The sequence below is a fragment of the Pleurodeles waltl genome, chromosome 2_2, assembly GCF_031143425.1.
Source record: "Pleurodeles waltl isolate 20211129_DDA chromosome 2_2, aPleWal1.hap1.20221129, whole genome shotgun sequence".
Taxonomy (NCBI): domain Eukaryota; kingdom Metazoa; phylum Chordata; class Amphibia; order Caudata; family Salamandridae; genus Pleurodeles; species Pleurodeles waltl.
In genome coordinates, this window is record NC_090439.1 from 348,294,450 (window position 1) to 348,317,935 (window position 23,486).

At 44.4% G+C, this 23,486-nt stretch overlaps 1 protein-coding gene across 7 annotated transcripts in view; it reads left to right on the forward strand.

Moving 5' to 3' along the window:
- Positions 1-23,486, forward strand: part of ARHGAP28 (Rho GTPase activating protein 28) — a 1,060,144-nt gene that overhangs the window by 1,026,944 nt on the left and 9,714 nt on the right. For 5 of the 7 annotated variants that reach the window (XM_069219852.1, XM_069219851.1, XM_069219849.1 and 2 more), the window contains 2 exons: positions 85-212; positions 20,067-20,131. In XM_069219852.1, the coding sequence (XP_069075953.1) occupies positions 85-212; positions 20,067-20,131 (193 nt within the window). The remainder of the gene's footprint in view (positions 1-84; positions 213-20,066; positions 20,132-23,486) is intronic. The other 2 variants (XM_069219850.1, XM_069219855.1) reach the window with 1 other exon arrangement.

The window sequence follows — 23,486 nt, forward strand, 5'->3', positions numbered from 1 at the left end:
ACCGTAAAACAGCATTCAAATTGAAGTTATTTTTACTTCTTAGCAAAATTACTGATTGTTTTTCCTATTTTTCTCTTATGCCAGCAGACAGATGTACCTGAAGGGGTGATAAGAGTGTATGCCCCACTACACTCAAAGGTTTCCATGGCAATCCAGCTGAACAGTCGAACAAAAGCTAAAGATATTTTAGCTCGTTTCCACTGTGAAAACAGGTGAGAGTTGTATAATGACCTCTTTTGTATACTCTGTTGCTGTCTGAATTTCGTGGCATGAGTGCAATTATAATGTATAAAATTAAGTCTCATCATGTCTTGAGAGAGGCCACCTACCGCAAACAAAATCGCGCCTTCTCTAGTCACAAAATTAATTTTAGATAATAATCATTTGTTTTCGCAAGCAGTTAGTGAACATTGCTGTCTTACTTTTGATAAATATACCCCAATCTAAAGCGCTCCCTGCCTCTCTGTGCCCTTTGGGGACTCAAAATTTTGCTGGGCTGCATCAGCTCACCTAAACACCAACTCTGAATTTTCAAAAGTCCACTAAGCAGGTTGGTTGAAACAACCTAGTTTCAGCCAAATTGTTTACCACCTTTATTCACCAATCAGAATGTATTCCTCTGTGTTGAATCCGCTGCCAGTCAGAAAGACTGGCGCCTCCCATGCCATCATGGACCATTTTAACTTCCAAGACTGTGCAGGTTTTAAAGTACTGGAAGGGCAGTGGAAAAAGTGGACAATGAGCCATGGTATCAGGCCGCTCTGAGCCTACTTACATCATTCTCTGTAACTGCAGATGCACATATGGATCCTGGAAATGGTAGATACAACAGGTAATCCTCATCTGTGATCATATTTATAGAAAAATAGCCTCTGTCCATCCCTGCTCCCACTCAGGACATTTTAGCTTGCTTTACAGTTAGAAATGATCTTGCCTCAGCTATCCAAGTTTTCATTTAAAGCGCTGCATAGAGGCACCTGATTTGACAATCAATTCAATAACGTGCAAAACATACAGTCAGTTACTTCATAGCCCAATTTCAGGTGTTCTCACTTGAAAGCCTTTAATGGAGAACCATGGCCATCTTTATTCATTCTTTTTTCTTGATTTGTCCCCGCTCCCAAAAAAGAAGAGCAGGTGCAGAAAGGATGTTTTTGCATCATTTTTAATGGTTGTGTACTGCAGCCCGAATATATCAGGTAAAATAAAAATATCAGGGAGGGACAGGATGTTGTTGCTAATCCATGCCAACATTTCATTGTAGATATGGATTTGTGTCAAATCCATGGTTAGATGCGCGGGGAACACCCATGCACCACCCATCGAATGAGCCCCTTCACTCAAAGTAAGGCAAGGCAGCTCATTGGGGTGCCTTACATTAGTTTGGTTACAAACCAACTCAAATCGCAATTTGTGTTGATTTATGAATACCAACCTTGATTTTGCATTGGGTCTTCTGAAAAAAATGAACACAAATCCAACACAATTTAATTGTAAATCTGGTCCTGACCCTTCAGAGATGGACACAGAATGATTGTAACATAATTGTGTCTGCAAAGCATGATCATAAAACACGTATTTGTAAACATTGAAAGTCCATGTCCATGATTAACTGATCTAGATGCTAATTTGTTTGCTCATGAACAAATGAAAGAAGGAGTAAACGTGGAATGCACAGACTTTAATCTTAATCTCCTAAAGGCATCTATTAGACCCAAGAAGAGGTTGCAAATGTTGCAGTCCCTGGTTAGTTAATTACAGGCTTCCATTATACAAAATCTGGAAGACCAAAGGGGCTCTTAGGAGGGTTGTAGGGTGTAGTCCACTCAGGGTTATCAGAATATCATGACTAAGTACGACACAAATATTGGGCCAGATTTATAAGGCCCTGGTGTCTCCTTGCGCCACTCTAGCATCATTTTTTTTATGCTAATGTGGCTCATGGAGCTATTTTTCGCCACTCCTTATTTACAAAGTGGCGCAGTGCATGCATTGCGCCACTTTGCGACCCCTTGCGCCACATTATGCCTGCTTCAGGCATAATGTATGCAATAGGGGCATTCCTCAAGATTTCACTGTGCTATTTTTGGCATCATTTTTAATGCCGGCTCAAAGCAGGCATTACAATGACACACCCATTGTATTCAGTGGGCCTCCTTGCACTTTGCTACATTAGCGTCAACATTTTTGATACTAGTGCAGCAAAGACACACAATAGCGTCATAAATGTTGACGCTATTGGCCTAACGTGTGCCATTTTGTGCTGTATTGTAAATATGGTGCACAATTGGTGTCGTTGGGTGGGGCAGGGGCGACTCAAAAAAACTGGTTTATCAGCACTAATGCACCAGTTTCTTGTAAATATGGCCCATTGTCTCCTAAATATCTTCAGACCTCCTGTTTTGCTGACCTCGTTTTTGCTGGCTTTAGGACTCTGGGCACCTTACTACTGCTAACCAGTGGGAACATGCATGCGCTCTCTGCTTAAAGCATGGTAACATTGGCTTAGACACAATTGGCATATTTAGGCCCGTATTTATACTTTTTGACGCTAAACTGCGCTAACGCAGTTTAGCGTAAAAAAAGTTTGCGCCGGCTAACGCCATTCTGAAGCGCCATGCGGGCGCCGTATTTATTGAATGGCGTTAGCCGGCGCAAGCAGACCGGCGCTGCCTGGTGTGCGTGGAAAAAAACCACTTACACCAGGCAGCGCCGGCGTAGGGAAAAATGGCGTTAGGGCGTCTTAAAAATGGTGCAAGTCAGGTTGACGCTAAAAAGTCGCCTCCACCCGATTTGCGCCATTTTTTACGACGCCCAGACGCCATTTACATGACTCCTGTCTTAGCAAAGACAGGAGTCATGCCCCCTTGCCCAATGGCCATGCCCAGGGGACTTATGTCCCCTGGGCATGGTCATTGGGCATTGTGGCATGTAGGGGGGCACAAATCAGGCCCCCCTATGCCAAAAAAAATTATACAAAAAAAAAAAAATTATACTTACCTGAACTTACCTGAATGTCCCTGGGATGGGTCCCTCCATCCTTGGGTGTCCTCCTGGGGTGGGCAAGGGTGGCAGGGGGGGTCCCTGGGGGCATGGGAGGGCAGCTGTGGGCTCATTTTGAGCCTATCTCTCCTATAGGATAACGTTCAGATTACCTTATTACATTTAAAAGTGTAATTTGCAATCTGGAAGAGATTGGCCCCCCCAAGTTGGTGTGTCTGGGGTCACTTATTGGTGAAGTTGGATTTTAAATTGTAGTTCTGAAAATGCCACTTTTAGAAAGCTGTCATTTCTTACTTTAACCATTTTGTGCCTCCTGCATGTCTCTGAATACACTTCTGAGTTGGGTGACAGCTGAGCTTTGTGCATTCCCTCTAGACAGCCACACATAAAGGATGGACTGATGGGCCATCGTGGGCGGGATGGGAGGGAGGAGCTCAAACTCACTTCTAAATGGACTATGCCCTATCCCCACACAAAGGGTTGTTCACCCCCCTGTAATGAGTCTGGAGCCAGAGAAGGAAGGGCAGGTACTCCGCGCACCACAAAGGCTTCTCTTTGAAGTCCCCTCACCATTTCAAAGGCACAACTAGGTTATAAGTACTGGACCTCAGACATCACCAACCAAGTACACTTGAGGACCTGTAGATACTCTGCCAGGAAGAAGGATTGCTGTGCTACCTCAAGGACTGCCACTCTGCTGGACTGCTACTTTGCTGGGCTCCTGCTCTGCTGTGCTGACCTTGCCTGGTAGTGAGAACAATTGGACCTGCGTCTCTCCAACCCATAAATAAAGGGCCATATTTATACTTTTTGACGCAAAGCTGCGCCGCCGCAGTTTTGCGTCAAAAAATTTTCCGCCGGCTAACGCCATTTCGATGCACCGCGCGGGCGTCAAATTTATACTTTGGCGAACGGCGGCGCAATCAACAGGTGGGAGTCATTTTTTTTTACGTACATCGCGGCGTCAAATCGTAAAGGAAAACGACGTTAACGCGACGTAAATGACTGTGGGTCGATTTACGACAGCGCAACCCGGAAAGCGCCGTTTTTTTTTTACGCAATAGCGTCAAAAATACCTGCAAACACTGCCCTTTCAGCAGAGGAGAGCCAAAATGGATCCCAGATGCCACTACAGACCCCAGGAAGATGACAGCAGACCAGGAACCAGCCAGGATGATCCAAACAGGAAACAGGACATATATAGAAAAAAAAGAAAGTGTCGCTTCAGTGCAGAGGAGCAGGAAATCCTGGTTAAAGAGGTGACGGAACACCAGCACCAACTGTTCATCACCTCTAAGTTGCCAATCAGTAGGAGAGAGGCCATATGGCAACAAATTGTTGACAAGATCAACAGTGTGGCTGAAGTACGCAGGACAGTCACCGAGTGTAAGAAACGCAGGCATGACTGCAAACGTAGGACAAAGGAAAATATGTCCAGGAACAGGAAGGCAGCACTGCAGACTGGAGGGGGGAGTCCAGCACACCAGGAGGCCCTGGACCACATGGAGGAGATGGTCGCAGCCGTCATCCCTGAGGAGATCGTCACAGGGATTCAAGGACAGGACAGTGCAGACTACCACGAGACAACGCACATGCAGGGTAAGTCGCATGGGGAATTATAATGCAATAATGTTGACAGTAAGCAGGGGGGGAAATACCTACTACACTTTGCATGTAAGTCAGCATATACATGGAGTGGCATGGGTAAAGGGGCACGGCAGGGGGGCATGCCCTGCACATACAGAAGCTGGGGCACAACATAACACAACACCAACAACAGTCCCATGGGGGCATCCTGTCATGACAACAATGGAGCTAAGGGAAAGCCTCGACAGGAGGGAAGGCCACTACGTCAAACTTACATCCTGGCACTCGTCTGCCAAAATATCTCCTACATTAACTAGGGCCCTATCAGCAATCCACTAGCCAAAACAACAACTGCAATGTAATTGCAACAACAGTTGACACTAACACCTCTGATCTCTGTGCAGCTATAGTAGCCAATGGCAGTAACCTCCCCATGGAACATACATACCTAAATTAGGGGGTGAGGATGACATCTGCAACAATCTCCTGAAACAAGAAAAAAGGCCCCAGTACACTCATATGTCAATGCCCATAGTTGTCACATACATCAGCCAAAGTAAACAGCAATAGGAGCGACACAGCACTAAGGACACACACATGCTGCATATGTCAGGGTCCTTCACGTGCCTGGCTAACAAGGCAACATCACAAATGTCATACTGCTCAGACAACAGCATTGAGGAGGGGACACATGCAACTGGTCACTGAAATACACCTGCACAGTCAGAGGACCAAATAGGACATTGATACGATAAACAGGGCAATCCAATTAAACACACATTACCCAACATCAGCAGGACACATTAACAATGTCTACATCCATATCACATCATAACATTGCCATGCATAGGATATGCCACATGTCAATTACAATTAAGTCAATGTGAACAATCAGGGATTGGGGCAGGTCCTGAGAGGCAAGTTTGCTGCCAGGGCAATCAGAACACCCACAGCCAGTGAAAGGTCTCACCATAAGAATAGATATACACGGAGGGTCGAGTAGGACAAAAAGATGGCTATTCCCTATTTGGTACAAAGCAACACCTAGAGGCGATTAGGCAGACAAGTCTGATAACTCTATATCATACATGTGACACACAGGTGGGCCATAGGCCTATAACAATGCCCATATGAAGGACAGCAGATACCAATACCAAACAAGATCACAAAGTAAATTCATCAAAAGGCTGGCATGTTACGTAAAAATTGTCACAACACAGACACACTAATTGTACCCTGTTTCATTGCAGAGGAACGTGGATCTCCTGCCGATATGCCTGTCCCAGATTTCCCTGATGACATGGATGACGAGCCCATAAACATTCCCCAGGAGACCATCCAAAAGGTCCCTGAAGCCCTCCAGACCCCACCTTCAGTCACAAGGAGGAGCACAGAACAAGCAGCCATCACAGAAGAACCACCCACCACCCCAATTGCAAGACCTGCCAGCTCCTACACAGCTGAGGACTCTGACGACACTGGCACCATCTTTGAAAGAACTGTAGTTGGAGTACAGCGGGAGCTGGCCAAGGATGTGCGGGTGGGGATGCAAAATATGGCAGCCAGCCTTGAGGGGGTGCGCTCGTGCATGATGTCATCTGCAGATCAGGTAGCAGCTATGCAAGCCCTAACATCCATACTGCAAGGACTACAAGAAACTATAAAGGAATTCACCACTGCAGTAAGGGAGTTGCCACAACACCTCGCACCCCAAACTTTCCACTGCATGCACGAATGCAATCATGACTCCCTCAGGGCTGACCTGGCTGCCTACCATCGTGATGTAGCTGCTATTCTCAAAAACCAGCAGGCCCTCCTTGCTGCAGTACTGCCCTTAAGACCTTCACAGGGAGCAGCCACCGGGATGTCTGACTCCACGTCTTCTAACACTGAGGTGTGTGTTGCCCCTTCACAACCAACAACAAGGACAAAGCAGGCAACATACACATCAGAAGAAGAAGACATGGAACAGATCACATTCACACGGAAGAGTACCCGGAAGCACTAGTCCCTGCACCATGGCCTACTTTGACCAAGGTCCTACGTTTTGTCAAATGCCAGTCTCACTACAACTATACTCAATGACTGTTCTGCTAACCACTGTATGACTTGTCAGCATTGCCAGTGAATGTCTCTCTCCTACTAATCGGCAAATCCTGTCCCTCTGCACTGTCTGTAACATCACCCCAGCATGTCAGGAGCATCACCCACACCCCTTCTGTAGGATCACCATGTAAGAATGAACTAGAACGGACTAAGCAAACATGGACAATGTACATTTTGCACTACAGCACCTATCAATAAATAGCACTTGCACACCTAATATGTTTCTGTGTAATTTGACACATCAACTGTGCAGTAGATAACTCAAAAGTGCCTGTGTGACAACCATGTAGCTTGTCAATACAACTGTCCTGACATCATGTAGTCTGATACATCTGTGCAGTGGCCAGGATTGCATCATAGCCTGACCATCCTGAGGAGAATAACTGATGAAGGGACAAACCACACACAATCATGCTGTGTTGACAGCAAAATGCTCCATCAATAGCAATCAAAGTCAACTAATGGTGGCTGATAAATGTGGGCACCATGCAATACTAAAACATTAAATTATGCAGTCTAATCTAAACAAACACAACTAAACACAGCATCAATCACCCTTTCTGAGTATACTTCCAAGAAGGGAAGTCATGCTGAATTTTTGCACACATGATCTTTGTCAGTAATGAAGACAAGAAGACAAGAGTGTTAACAACACCTCATCTACAAAGATGTCCCTGAACATCACACTGCAGTCCGACCTAATGAATTACCCACAATACCAAGTCTGGAAGCACACTTTGTGATGTAGAAAACATACTCATCAACACAAATCCTTTGTGATCCATGTAAACTCCAAATGGTGGTTCTATCAAATGGTGGATACTTACCAAGTTAGCACAGGGGTAGCTGCCATTTTAAACCTCTTTTTTCTTCGGTGTGTAGCATAGGACACAAATGTCATAGAACAACAATCATCTACAAAGATGGCAAGGCCATGATCAAGTAGCAGTTAACACATAATGCAAAGGGTTAACTATATATTTATTCATAAGTATTCACACCAGAGGCAACTAAGGGAAAAGTCATACCTACACTAATCTAATCTGACTACTCCTAACCCACAACTGTCCCTAACTAACCTAAGCTAAACTTACTCTACACATATAATGAATCGATCTAAGCATCAACCCCCCACCCACCATTATGAGACAGGACACATGCAGGACAACACATACTAACCTACAACCATACTATACTATCCTAAACAATCATATATATATATTATTTCTTTTAATACTTTTTATTTTATTTATTTTTAATTTTTTTTTTCTAAACAGACAGGAATCCCAACATTGACCCACACCCACCCACCCACACACTCAAAAATGAAAAATAGAAAGAATAAGGACCCCCCACCCACCTCCCTAACACTAACTAAGCTAACAACCTATACTAACCTAACACTAATCCCCAAAACCCACCTATCATGATAAAAAGGAAAGAGGAGAGAGGGGAGAGATAAATTAAAATAGACCATATAAGTCCTAGAGGTTGGCCCTCCGTAGGGTCCGCCTGATGGACCTGACCCGCTTCTTTATGTATGCCACATCCTGGCTCAGCTTGTCCACCTTCCGAATGAACTTGTCCATTTTGCGGTCTAAAGCCTGGAATGCCGCAGGGTCAATTGGAGGTGATGCTGCTGTCTGTGTGCTGGCAGAGGTGCTCTGTGTGGGAGTTGTTTGTAGCCCACTGGAATGTCCTGCAGCTCTGATATTGCTGGGTCCAGGTCGTGCTGCAGAGGCAGGGACAACTGTCCCCGCCGTTGCTGGGGCCACTTGGGGAGAACTGGTGGTTGTGGTGGTGGTGGCTGTAGTGGGCAACGTTGGGCCACCCTTTGGAGAGGCAACCATGCTCCGGAGGCCCGATCCGCCTGGTATTTTCAGGCCATCCGTCGGAACCCCGACTGCACCTGCAGGATGAGCCCGTATCTCATGGCCCGCCTTTCAAAATCATGCCTCTGTGCGGCACTCATGTTTGCAGCTGTGAAGAGAAAGGGCAACTATTTACCATAGGAAATGCATTGGGTGGAATAGCACAATGGGTCAATTGGAAATTACGTTTACTGTAGTTGTAACAGCTCATATCACCACATAGATCATTGAAAGTCTCAGAGGAAGTACATGGGAAGCCTGCATACAAAGGGCATCTCACACCTAGCATATACATGTCTATACATGATGGGTGACATCAGCCTAAACTTCTCATCAAAATAATTAGTAATGCAGCTGACATTATGGCTGCACCTCCTCCGCCTATTGCCTTGACTACATATGCCAGTGTATGTGATAACAATCACAACCCTCAATATCTGCGATTTGTAATTGGATTTGCTAGTATAGAACTCATGTGCCATAACCGAGTGTGTACACTAGGTTCAAAACAAAGTTTCAAATGGTCACAAGTATGTGTAACATACTGGTTGCTACAGTCCTAGGTACCCTATTCCCAAACACATGGCAGTCTTTGAGGGGGGGGTGGGAAGAACATCCAACAATCCCATAATCAATGCACACCCAGGAGTGTATAGAAAGCTCAACAAGTTTTTGCCTCCACACACACAACACCAGTGAAGGGCTAGCAACAAATCGGAGTCAGCTAAACCTTGTCCTATCCAAGGTCCACACATGTCAAAATGTGCTGACTTAGGCCAACATCACATACTACCAGTGAGGCATATTTTTCTACAGACACAGAGGACCAAGAACACCCATGATCATGAGTAAAATGTACACCTAGGCCATTGCACTCAAGTCCCACACACTTCTAGTACACCTTGTGGAAGTACATGCCCCCGGAAGATCCAACCTACAGTGTACTCAGTCCATTGTTAACTAGGGAAGCAGCAGATTTCAGACAAGCCATTTGCAGAAGCTATCTGGGAGAATGTCAGTCTGAAATGCAGACTCAGTCCGAGACAAGTCCCAGAGCAACTCTTACATTAACCAGTGTATTCCACATGACTCACCCCATTCCCCATAGTGGGCCCTACTGGAATGGCCTACAGACCCAAAATCTGAGAAATGGATAAGCATAGGTCAACTCAAAATGAAGTGATAACTGAAATCCCACTAATGGAACAATACTAATGAATGGGCAGCGCATCAAACCTTGAATTCTGTTGAACACACAGTAGTCCATCATGCATCACCAGCAAACATTAAAAATAGCACACATGCAACACTCACTGTAGGTGTCGGGGTCCTCAAAATGAGCCACCTCTCCCACTGTGTACAGTGCAGGTCCACCTGTAAAGCACGGAAGGAAGAATATACTCAGAATCCGTGCACTGACAAACAATTGCAATTACAAAAACAATGTGAGAATATGACATGAGTAATGAAACCCTTTCACACATGGTCATACTGCATGGAATTATTCATGAGCAACATTTACATTGGATGAGTCTCCTGCTATAGTTACACACCCTACTACATACATGCAGTGGCCTGGACAGTGATGTGGTGGCAAAGATGCACCTCCATTAGTATGCACCAACAATATAGGGGTGCATTCATCTCATCATGTGCATCCAAGAGAGACATCCAAAAGCTGGTTACTTAAGGACTGCATGACCTCTCAAACTCAAACAGCCTATGTGGTCATTTTCCATATACACCAACCAGACACACATGTGACATATGTGTGGACAACATTGCTAACTTCAATTGACGTGAAGGCAGCACTCATTTATAGCATCATGTAGGGTTTACAAATGTCAGTCTAGCTATGGCGTCTACATATGTAGGTATGATGTTTAAACATCCATTTTTCACTGGCTATTGTGACCTGTAGAGTCCTAATTGCGTCATTAATGTGTCGCTTGTCTGACACAAAGGCAGCACTACATTACGTACTGGTACAGGCAACCGGTATGTGTAGAAAACATGACCTACCTGACTGCTAGCATTTGTCTTCCTTCACATTGTGCATCAATTACCCAGTAGGTTTCCCTAGCATTACACACAGTCAGCTACTTATCTGGCAGATTGGGTAACAATCATCACATGTCGCCACACAGCTTTAAATTGTGCACATGTAATTGATCTGTACTCACCAACATGGCCACCAATCCTGATTCCCAGGTGGTCCAGCAGATCTTGCTCCCTGGATATCAGATCAGCCCAGCGGTGCTTCAGTTGATGGTCATTCCTTAGGCTACCATATACACGGACCAAGTTATGGCGCACCTTCCCCCACCGGACTTTACGGGCCTCCGTGTGATACCCCTGTATCACCCTACCCCCAGCCTCCAGCATGAGTGGGAGGAAATGGCAAACAAGCCATATAAATCCACCCAATTCCTCCTCAGCCATCCTGGAAAGCCGTGGCCTACCAGACATGTCAGCGCTGACAAAGGGGAAAAAGTTATAGAAAAAGGAAAAGGGGGAAATGGGGAAAGGTAGAGTGGTGAAATACAAAGAAAACTTAAGAAGAAGAGCCCAACTAACCCCTATATTACAGTACCCACAACAGACTCCCACAGACAATAAATAAAACACTGGACTTGACAAAATAATACAACATAGACTCAGACAGTATTCAACAACAAGACAATGATGACAAAAGCACAATTGAGATGGTACACAATGGACACAAAAGCACTAATACACAGGACAACACTTTCCACACAGCCACACAGTCTAGAATAATCTGAGACTGCAAAGTGAAAGTGAAAGTACACCCACTGTACAGATTCTGTAAACAGGATATCCTATTACATCACATCCTGCATAAAATGGCCGCCGTTTTTTCCCCGCTATGCGTCATTTTTTCACGCATACAGCTTGTGCGTCATATTTTTTGACGCATAGGAGTGCACATAATGCAGAGTCAAAAATAAAATCTTCATTGGTCTGTTATATTTGTTTGAGACTTATTTTACAGTTCTAGAGTTGAAAATTAAGCCGCTGGAAAATATGATATCTAAATATGAAAAATATTTTTTACTCTGCATTATCTGCACTCCTGTGCGTCAAAAATTATGACGCACAAGCTGTATGCGTGGAAATATGACGCATTATGGAAAAAAATGGAGGCCATGTTATGCAGGATATTATGATATCTATTTTTGAAATAATTTTTTGACTCTGCATTATCTGCACTCCTGTGCGTCAAAAATTATGACGCACAAGCTGTATGCGTGGAAATATGACGCATTATGACAAATATGTCTTTCATTTGTCAAATTGAGAAATGAATTTTGTCATGACCAAACGGTGCTAAGTGATACACATTTGGGGTTAGCTATGGCAAATGTCCCTTATAGGATGTATAGAAGGTATTCACAGTGCAATAGTAATGATTGGTCAGAATGGATATTACTCATAATTGTACACATATGTGGGTAATTGCTGATGGCTATTTTCAAAATATGAATGGGATACCAGGATGTATTCCTTAGCAAAAATGTGTCCACATTTATCACGGTAATCAAAATTATATAAAGGCCAAATAGGTAGTGCAATTGTCGCCTAAGCTTTTTAAGGGGGTAACCATGTCCTAATTACGAGTTAATGTATCTTAAATGTGTTTTACTTTTGACATGTAGGGCACACATGCGCCTTATGCTTGTGTGTGCTTCACATGTGTATAAATAATATATATTTGGGGGGCAGTAGAGGTGGACTTAGGCCCACAGCACCCTAGGGTTTGCTCTTCCAGACTTGCAAATTTATCCAAGGGTTTCCCAAATTCAGTAATGCTAAACCTTCAGCAGCAGGCTCATGGAAGCAAATAGGGTATGATTCACTGTTTGCCATTCTGTAATCCCATTTGCCCATTTTACGTTTGCCCTATTGATTCTTTGGAGAAATCTGACATACCATTTTGCATTGATATTTTTTGCAAAATCTCAACGTTCCTCATGTCATGATAGCAAATAGGTTGTTGATGTATGTGGCCCTTTATGCATTACCTGGTTTAGTGGCATGTTTCATTCTTCCTGCTAGGTTACAACTGGGACACTACTGTGATCGGCTGCTTGCAAATATTTTGTTGATTGGATGGTACATGTACATGTGTGTGGTCTAATATTGATCCAGTATCAACTGTCAGGGTGTATGTTGTCACTGTAACTTCCAGGTCTCCTCATGAGTTAGTGGCAGCTAATCTTGTATCTATTGGGTATTGTTTGTAGCAAAATTTGAGAGAAGCCATTGAGGACATGGTCACCTACACATGGATGGTCCCACCCTGTCACTGAAAACGTGTAATGGAACTTTCAACTGGGCAACCTTGGTGTGCTGAGTGAGAGAATGTCTCAGGTGTCTGGATCCGGCATGTGTCATTGCAACATTTGTACTCCAGTTGGCCTCTGTGGATGGTAATGTATCAGGAAACATCATAGCCTCTGTGCAGAAGTAAATGGCTGGTATTCAACACACACGACTCATCTTTATCATTTGAACAATGTTACTCAGCATTTGAACAGTCAGGGTCCTCATATGTGTTGACTTTTCATGGACATTATCTGAGGTTGCTGGTTTTGATGGAGGCCATTTACACCATCATACACTATGGTCCTGGTCCACTGTCACACTTTGTAGTTTAGGCATTAATGAGGGCCAGACAACGGAAGGGCCAAGATTTGGCTATTCAAGGGCACTGTCACAAATCTGATGCAAATAACAGTCAGATGATGCAATACTATGTATTTGAGTATACATTGATGAGGCTAATGACAAATTAGTGTCTGAGGTACAAGAGGTTTTGGACAGCACGTGTGGTCCATAGGTGGACCCCAGGTATCTGTAGAGTGACCCACGGACAGGTGCCAGTCAGGCTGACAGGATGCTCGGTCAATCAGGAGCAAGTTCTTTCAGTAATTACATAATCAAGTGTTCTGACTAGGACTGGTCAGAGGGAGCAGTAGACAGTTGAGATGTCACACTGTGTATGTCCTGTATTGTTTTGAAGGTGACACATGAACCCTGATAAAGTTTTCTACGGCAACATTAGTGTCAAAGCTTCATGATGTAATAGCTCAAATTCAAACGTATGCAGTAGGAGGCATCAGCAGGGACGGGGCATGTACATTTGGGTGGTGTGCATGGAGGGGATCACTGGTGTGGCCTCCATCAGTGTCTCACTAGTCCTGTCAGATGGGATTTGCTGATAAATAGCCTACAGTACCTTTCACAGAAGAATCGATCTACAGGTGATACCAGGCCTTATAAACTCAAAGCCAGTGTATTATATGAGCTGAGTTCCATGCAGTGAGATGGTACTATGACAATGGTAGGCATAGGAAAGGGTGTGGCACACTGGATGACTCTTGTGAGTGTGTGTGTGTAGATGAGGGAATCTCAGTGTACACAAATCGGCATTCCAGGGACCTCTTCAGACAGGTGGGGTGTGAGCAGCTGCAAGTGTGTGTAATGTTTTTAGAAAAGGGCTGACATGTAGATGGGATGTGATGTGCTGGATGCTTGTCATAGGTGTAGCACTTGTGCTGTGTATGTTCTGCTTATGTGTAACTCTAGTGACAGATAGTCATTGCAATGATAGTAAGTAGTTGGAATTACTGTTGGCAAGAGTCTAGTACTACATTCCTGTTCCTGAAGCATTAGCATGTGAACTGCCTGATGTATGAGGCCTGTTTTCCCCTAGTTGAGTGATGGTGTTTTAGTTGTGTGCCATCTGCTGCGATGATCCATGTTTACTACATGTATGTGAGTCATATGTGTGGTCCTCAGCTATTGCCCTTCAAAGGTGAACTGTACAGGATGTCTGTCATTTACATTGTGTGTGTATTTGACCATTGTATGGTGGCCATTACATTTGTGGTGTATTTTTTTGTGTCCTGATTGTTATATCATTATTGCCCAATGAGACGACATTCTTCTTCAGATATTTCAAGCAAAAGGTGGGCAGAAATGAATAGGCCAAACCATGATGTGGTGTTTGTTATCAGTGTTTATTTACAATAGTGCATTAAGTGGTGATGGTGATAATTATGAAAATAAATTATTTACAATGTGTTGGCGCCTACGCACTCCAGCAGCCGTGTTTGGTTGTTCCCCCTCCTGTTGCAGGCCAGCATCCTCCTCTTCTTCGTCTTCAGGCATGTATGGGTCTGGTTCGAGGAGGGGAATGTTCCTTTTTACCCAAATGTTGTGCAATATTGCACATGTGAGTATGATCCTACAGACCATCTCGGGGGAATATAGAAGGCTACCGGCAGTGATGTCAAGGCAGCGGAACCTTGACTTGAGGATCCCAAAGGTCCGCTTGACAATGCTGCGTGTCCTCTTATGGGCGTCGTTGTATGCCCGCTCTGCAGCAGTACTCGGGTTCCCAAATGGTGTCATTAGCCATGGCTGGATGCCATACCCCTGATCAGCTGAAAGAAAAACACAGAATGGGATCATGTAGATGTAGCTGGCACTATTGAAAAGACCTTTAATGGCAGTAGTTGTCTTGTGTTGTCTGTGACTCTTTTGTGTACTAATGTGACATCCTATGCTTGTAGGCTGTACCATCTGCATTGTGTTGTTTCCTTGGCTGAGCAAGTGTTTGTCTGCTAACCGTTTGTCAGCAGTATGTTTTGGGATTTGCAGTACAGTGTGCCCTCCCTAGCATTGTGACTTATGATACAGGTGTCCGTGTGTCTTCACTGAGGGTGAGATGATAGTTCCATGCACATTTAAATTTGGAAGTGTTGTTAACACGTTCATATCAAAGTACCCTGTACATCCCATACCTTGAAACTTATGCAATGTATTAATGTAAAGGTCATTGTGACACTTACAATTTGCAAGGTGACATTTAGGCAACCACACTCATTAATGTCTTCACATTAGGCTGTACAGTAAATTTCAGTGTGTGACAGGTTCAATGGTGAGTTAAGAAACATGGCTAGTGATGTCAGGACCTCAGTGTGTTCCTGTCTAGATGTTGCTGTTGTGGTGTATGTGTTGTGTGTCCTAGATGGTTGCTGTGCAGTGTGTATATAAGTAGGTTTCTGTACTTACCAACAAGTAGTCCATTGCCATACCGTCCATCCTGGAAGTGTTGGTTAATGGTGCTGTGACAGAAGATGAATGAGTCATGTACACTCCCAGTATATTTAGCCACTATGTTGGTGATCAATCCCTGGTGATCGACTATGGCCTGCACGTTGATTGAATGTGTGTGATTCCTGTTGCGGTAGAGGTGTTCTGTTGCAGCAGGTGGCACAAGGCGTACGTGTGTGCAGTCGATTGCACCAAGGACGTGTGGGAAGCCACTGATGAGGTAGAACCCTTGTTTTGTTTCCTGCTGCTTCTGCAGTGTGTTAGGGAAGCAGATGTGGAGGGGTGACAGGCGAATGATGGCATCCAGTACTTTTGGCAGAAATGCGGAGAATGATGGTTGTGATATTCCGCCAACCATGGCACCAGTTGTTTGAAATGAGCCACTTGCCAGCAGGTGAAGTACGGCAAGCAGCTTTGTTTCTGTTGGGATGGTGCGGGGTGTCACTAAAGTGGGGGCCAACTGCGGTTCAATGTTGCGCAGCAGCTGCTGAATGGCCTGCCAGTTCAACCGGTACCTCTGGATGATGTTGTGTTCCCTGAGGCCATGCAGGGTTGTTCTTGGGCGGAATATCATCTCCTGCCTTCTGCACTGCCTTTGGTGTCCCTGCTGGTGTTGTTGTAGCTGCTGTTGTTGCTGCTGGGCTCTGCGTCTACGTGCACGCTGGATAAAAATCACCTCCATGTCTCCCTGTTGCTGCTCTGCTGCTCTGCTGTTTGTTCTGTGTGTTCTGATTAAATACAAGTGTGTTTGCCCCATTTTAACGCCTGCCCTGACCCAGGCGTTAAATTTGGACGCACATCAGGCTGTGCGTCATTTTTTTGGTCCGCCTCCCGGCCGAGAGTCATTTTTGCCCGGAAGCATAAATACGACGCACAGCCTTTTGCGTTGTTTTTTGGACGGGAACGCCTACCCTGCATATCATTAACGCAGGGCGGGTTGCCGCATCCAAGAAATGACGCACGCGGCAGAATTTTGTCGTCCGCGGGCTCGGGCGTCAGAGTTTAAATATGGGGCAATGTTTGCGCTGATTGTGCGTCAAATTTTTTGAAGCACAATCGGCGCAAATGAAGTATAAATATGCCCCAAAGTGTTTCCAAGGGTTTGCTTTCTTGCCTCATTTTTTCTGAAGTCTCATGGACACAAAAGACTTCCAACCCACCTGCTACAGCACCTGGACTCTGCCAACTGCGAGTCATGCCCTGCCAAGTGGTGCCAATACGGTCCAGGATCCTTGGAAGTGGGTATAAAGTGTTGTTCTAGTCAGAACTAATGCATTACCACTGCTACACAAATAGGAACATTGCATTGCCCCTGTTGCATGGATTGGGAAAACTAATGCATCACCACTGCTACACAAATCAGAACAGCGCATTGCCCCCGTTGCATGGATTGGGACTGGTGCATAGCCCCATTGCATGGATGGTAGTCAATGCATCTCCTGCCCTGCGTGGATCGCCGATGCTTCCTAGAGAAAATCAACATATCTTCACTACTGAGTGGGAAGGATCAATGCATCGTTTTCACTGTGGGATCCACACTGACGCATTTGTTCATCCTGCTCCCCACTTCTTTAACTTTGATGCAACCAGGATTAAGGTACTTTGGTTCAGCGGGCCTCACTGGGTCCCTTTAACTGGCCCGCACTCCATCACGGTCAGCCTGAACTTTTGACTTTGTCCTGGTCTACCGTGACCAGATACCCTAGTTGCCGCTTCTTGTTTTTAAGTCAGGCATCTCCAACCAGTAGCTCGTGAGCTACTAGTAGCTCTCCAGCTACTTGTAAGTAGCTCTCCTGTGAGCAGCCCGATCTACTTCTTAAGAAACTTGTCCTTAGATGAAGTATTATGTTTATAAAATTATTTTTGGGAGAAAAACAGCTGAATTTCCAAAACATAGTTAAACTGACATTTAAGTTGTAAATCATGTAGTATTGGGGAGAATTATTCCTAATATCATTACCTGAGTACCAGGGGCATTACAGCCAGGGCTGTTATGTATTACCCATGTGGAGGATTTACACCTTGACAAAGCCATTTTTTACATTACTGCTGAGACCCATACCTGATTAAATGAGTTGATCACTGCTGGTAATCATGCTTTTGGTGGCCCCTATTGTAATTTTTCTATTGTGGTCACAATTACAAATCTAACAATATTAGTAGTTGGGATGATTTTCATTGAACATAAGTAGCTTTTGTTACACAAAAGTTTGGAGGCCCCTGTTCTAAATACTATTCTGCAGACTAATCTTTAAAAATGAATATCTCAAGTTCTACTAATTGGTCTTTTGCCATTTTTGTCTTGTTTTATTTACTAAGCTAAGTTCTACTTTTTTTAACCAGGTGTGGTATCTTTTGTATGGTGTTTTCACTTTACTTTTTGAAGTGTTGCACAAATACTTCACACATTGCCTCATAAGTTAAGACTGACTGCTGTGTGCCAAGCTACCAGAGAGTGAGCACGGGTTAATCTAGGGTGTGTTTGTGACTTATCTTGACTAGGATCATGGCTCCTGCTTGCACAGGGTGGATATCTCAGCCAACCAGAAACTCTAATTTCTAACATTCACCACATTGGAGATAATATTAAAGAATGTACAACCAATTGGATAATATTTTTGTAACTTATATGTAGGACACAATATGTTTGTCATAAGATATATTTGTCAATGATAGTCTGATACACAACCCCAGTTGTTAATTTATATACATAGGGCCTCATTTACAAGGCCCGTGGCCCAGGGCGACATAGCAAGTGCCTTGCTGTGCCTCCTGTGCCATTGGCAAAGGACAGAAATGCTCTGTATCTACAAGATATGGCGCATTCCTGTCCTCTCCCCCTGTGCTGGCGCACAAATTGCACATGGTGCTAGGGTGCCCGTGTTGAGGAGATGGTTGTTTTGTGCAGGAAGATGCACCTTCCTGCACAAAAACAATCACAAGAAGTGTTTTCCTGTTTCTGCGTGCTGCATTCTGCAACACACGTAGAAAGAGGAGTAATGGGGAGAAATAAAGATATTCCTCCCTGTTGCGTCATTCTTATGCCACTCCTGAAGTGGCGTAGGAATCTAACACTTTCCCAGAATTGTAAGTCAGGGAATACATCAGATTCCTTTGGGTTTCATGGGTGCTACATGGGAACACCCTAAGCTACACCCGTGGAATGCCCCTTTCAAGCAGTATTATGCGTGAAAGAGATCCATATTTACAGGGCCATGGAAAGCCACTCAAGGTGGCTTTGCGTGGCCTTGTAAATATGGACTGGCACAATGCGCCGCCTGACCGTAAAAAAAAATTACGCTTCGGTGGTGCAGTGTGCCACTAGGGCCTCGTAAATGAGGCCCATAGTTCCCCTTCAGGATGCTTTGATAGGGGAGGGAGAGACAAGTGACGCTAAGGAGAGGCCTCAAAGTCGTGGAAACTGCCCCTGGGACTGTACCTGTCTATTGCCATTGACATATGAGTGCCCTAGGCCACGCAGCATACATTTGTGAGAGGGCACCCTGCATCTGGAATCTAATTTGATCCAGGAGACCCGCACAATTATACATTCTCACTGGCTGGTAAGTCGGTGTTCTTCCACATGAAAGGCCTGGGTCCCCACCAGCATCCCCTGAGGACTGGCAGATAAGACCACCACAATATAATTTGTTTAGCCATTATGCAGCGCACAGGAGTGATCTGTGCGTGTTTATACATGAGGAAAGTAATGATGCATATTTACCTACTCTGTCAAAGTATAAACAAGAAATACTTTGCAGAAAATTGGGATGAGATAGATAAGGACCAATTCACAAACTACTTGGCATTTAGAACAACGTTTTCGTTTTATGTAATTGAGAAGCAAACCCAGATATACAAGGGGAAAATAATGACAGTGGTAAGTGTATGTTAAAACGTGAGAAAATAACTTCCCTTGTGAAGAAACATTTTATCCTCCATTCCCATTAAATGTAGAGGTGATCCCTTCCTATGCCAATTTTGGGAACACACTACTGCCTTTGAGGGGAGAGCTTGACTCCACAGTGAAAAACTGCTTGCTCGAGTATTTGAATGCCACAATTTTGCGATTAATTTACTTTTGAAACCGGCCCACCAGGAACAACCTTAACCTTGTGATTGCAGAAAAAAATCACTATTGCCGATCTACATGAAAGCACCTAAACTGAGTTTATTCGCTCAAATTCTTTGTGAAATGGTCTTACTGTTGCAAAAACCTGCATAATTCGGGAACAGTACACTCTGTTTCCCTTACAGCACGCGTGCAACCATCAGAAGTAATCTATTTTACCCCAGAATGTGTTATTTTTGTCCAAGCGTACACCTACTAAGATGGAACTGTCTTCTTATTTCTAGCCATGGACCCTCAGACTACAGCAACGAACCAAGCCAAAGTCTATACGAAATCGGAGGAAATATAGGTATGTAGTTTGCTGGACCATCAAAAGCCTTAACAAAGCCTGGGGCTGCATATTATGTGTCATAACGGTGATGATAATCATTTTGATTTGGAATAGGCCCCGGCTTTATTGGTTCCCTTATTAGTATTATTGTTAATATGGTGACTTAAGGTTCTCTGCTCAGCAAGTGGCGTTTTCGTGCAATAGCATAAAGGAAGTATTTTAAATAAAAACGGAACGACAACTTTAGGGGGGAAAGGCATTGGTTTAAGTAAGCTAAAACGGAGCATAGAGGGCACAGTCTAGAGCAGTGTAATATGGCATTCCTTTGCCGTTAAACATTTTCCATTTCTCTACGTCCTGTTCATAGTACACAAACATTAGCAAACAATATATTTACTATTCACATACACTGATTCACCTATTATGAAAAAGACCATAACAGAAGGCATGTAATCTGAGGCTGCCCAATTCCATCTAGCAACGAGCTAGTGCCGTACCGCAGCGCAAGGGCTCCTTCTAGTGTCTATCTCCATAACCTGCAAAGAACGACTGAATAAAGCCCGAGCACATATGCTCAGCATACACAGCGTGTTGTTAGATCTCTGTCAATAAAACACTTTGGGGCATATTTACAAGCCTAGAGCCTTCCTGCGTCACATTAGCGTTATTTTTGGTCACGCTAATGTGGCGTTAGGAAGGCCTTTTTCTTGTGCTGTCCCACTTTTCACCCCCTTGCGCCACATTATGCCCGCGCCAGGCATAGTATATGCTTGGAGATGGACGGGGGCGGACCTTTCGGCGTTTGGAGGCCTACAAAAACGGCACAGTGAAATCTAAAAGATTTCACTGCTCTATTTTTGGTGTAATTTTTAACACCTGCTCAAAGCAATCATGAAAATGATGCACCCATAGAAACCTATGGTCCTCCTTGTACTGTGCTGCACTTGTGTCAAACATTTTGATACTAGTGCAGCAGTGCACCACAATAGCATAATTTATTTTACGCTGTTGGCCTAACGACCATCATGGTTCACCATATGGTAAACATGGCGCACCCATGGTGTTGTTAGGTGGGGCAGGGGCGACACAAGAAAACTGGTGCATCAACACTGATTCTTGTGAAAATGCCCCTTATTTCAAGCAAATTATTCCAGTGGCCTAGAAGAAAAGAGTTTATTTTAGCCTGTAAGTAGTGGTGATTCATTATGGTATGTATCCAGCTGTTGAAATGCATTAAAAAAGCACGGGAGCTATGGTTGCGCATGTGTGTGGGTGTGTGTGTGTGTGTAAGAAAAAAATAATAATTGCAAGTTAAACCAATCAGTGAGAGATGAACTATTTTACTTGTGAAACCCCTATTGGTTAATGAAATCACTGCATGTATCAATGTGTACCCAAAGACCTACAGAACTGAATTCTAGTTGGTGCAGTGCGGAATATGCAGACAGTACTTGGTGCAAACGTTTTTTCTAATTGTCACTTAAAAGCACGCTCACCAGAACTCATCAGATCACCTTACAATGCCTCAGAAAAAGAATACTCTTCCAGTAAATCCACCAATTAAAGTCAATACCTGCTTCTAAGCAGCCTTAACATTTGCAGATTAACCAAACACAGCACATGTATATTTCTTTCAGGGAGCCGACACCCGGGCAAGAAGACCTGTTTCTTGTTCAGCTGTCTATCCCTCACTCAACTTCACAGCACTGGAAGACCTCCCTCTCATCCTCTTCAGTTGAGGCATCTTAAATGTCATAATTAACCACCCTGGCCCAGGACAGGTGCCTCTGCGCATAAACGAGGGAACTCTTTTTGTCAAATTAAAAAAGTATGGGCATGTCGTGCCCCTTAGATACTGCCCACTTTACCTCTGTATGTATCAATATTTTGCAAGCAAAAACAGGTGTAAAATATTGAAAAGTGGGGGTGGTAACACATTCACAAAAGCCCCTTTGTGAGTTAGAAAAAAGTGTTTTGAGGAGTAGGCAGTGAACCAGGGCACCATGGCCAGCTTGCTAACAAACAAATACAGCCCTTTTCTTTTGAGGGAAACATGCTACATTAAACACAAGCACTGCAAAGTCAATAGGTCTCGCCTACACAGGAGCTGTTGGTTTGGCAATGTGTTTTTGCCATGTTATACAGCAGTGTGGCAGCTGTTCAGCATTCCTAAAAATTAATGTCATAGAGTGTCATAGTTTGGAAAGCGGGAGTAGTTATAGAGTGGAGTAGAGGGAGTAGAGTGTCGTAGAGTCAAGTAGTGGAGTTCAGTGGTTTAGTGGCAGAGAGTGTTATAGAATGTGGTGTCATAGAGTGGAGTGGAGTGAAGTGAGGTGGAATAGGATGGAGTGAGTTGGAGTGGATTGAGGTAGTCTGATGGATTGGATTGGAGTAGAGTAGGTTGTATTGGATTGGGGTGGATAGTATGGGGTGGAGTGAATTGGAGTCGGTGGACTGGATAGGGTGGGTTGAAGTGCAGTGGATTGGATTAGAGTGGGGTGCGATGGACTGGTATTGATTGGAAGCAGTGGGGTGGATTGATTAGAGTCAAGTGGATTGGATTGAGTGTGGTAGATTGGATTGGATTAGATTCGGTTGAGGTGAGGTGTATTGGGGTGAAATAGATTGGAGTGGGGTGGATTGGAGTAGCGTTAGATTGGATTTGGGTGGGGTGGATTGGAGTCAGTTGGATTGGGGTGGGGTGGGATGGACTGGACTTGAGTGAACTGGATTTGAGTGTGATGGATTGTGATGGGCTGGACTGGAGTGGAGTGGGGTGGATTGGAGTGGGGTGAATTGGAATGGTGGGGTGGAGTGGATTGGATTGGAGTGGAATGGATTTCTGAAGTGACATGGATTGAAGTGGGGTGAATTGGATTGGTGTGGGGTGGGCTGTATTGGGGTTGGATGGATTGCACTGGAGTGGGGTGAATTAAGGTGGTTTGGAGTTGGGTGAATTGGATAGGAGAGGGGTGGACTAAGGTGGACTGGATTGCGGTGAATTAAGGTGATTTGGATTGGCGTGGGATGGATTTAAGTATGGTGAATGGACCGAAATGGAGTGGATTGGGTTGCGGTGGATTGGATTGGAGTGGGGTGGATTGGATTTGAGTGGGCGGAATGTTGACACTAGTTTGGCGCTTTGCAGGATTAGCACCAAAAATGTTGATGCTAATTCTGCAAAGTAAAAGGAAGTCCAGTGAAAACAATGGGAGTGTCAGGCGTTAAAAATTATGCAAAAAATGGTGCAATGGAATCTTGTAGATTTCACCACACCATTTTCCAGGCCTCCTAACACCGGAACACCCCCTTAAATACATTATGCCTGGCAGGCATAATGTGGCACAAGGATTTTCAAAGTGGCACAATGCGT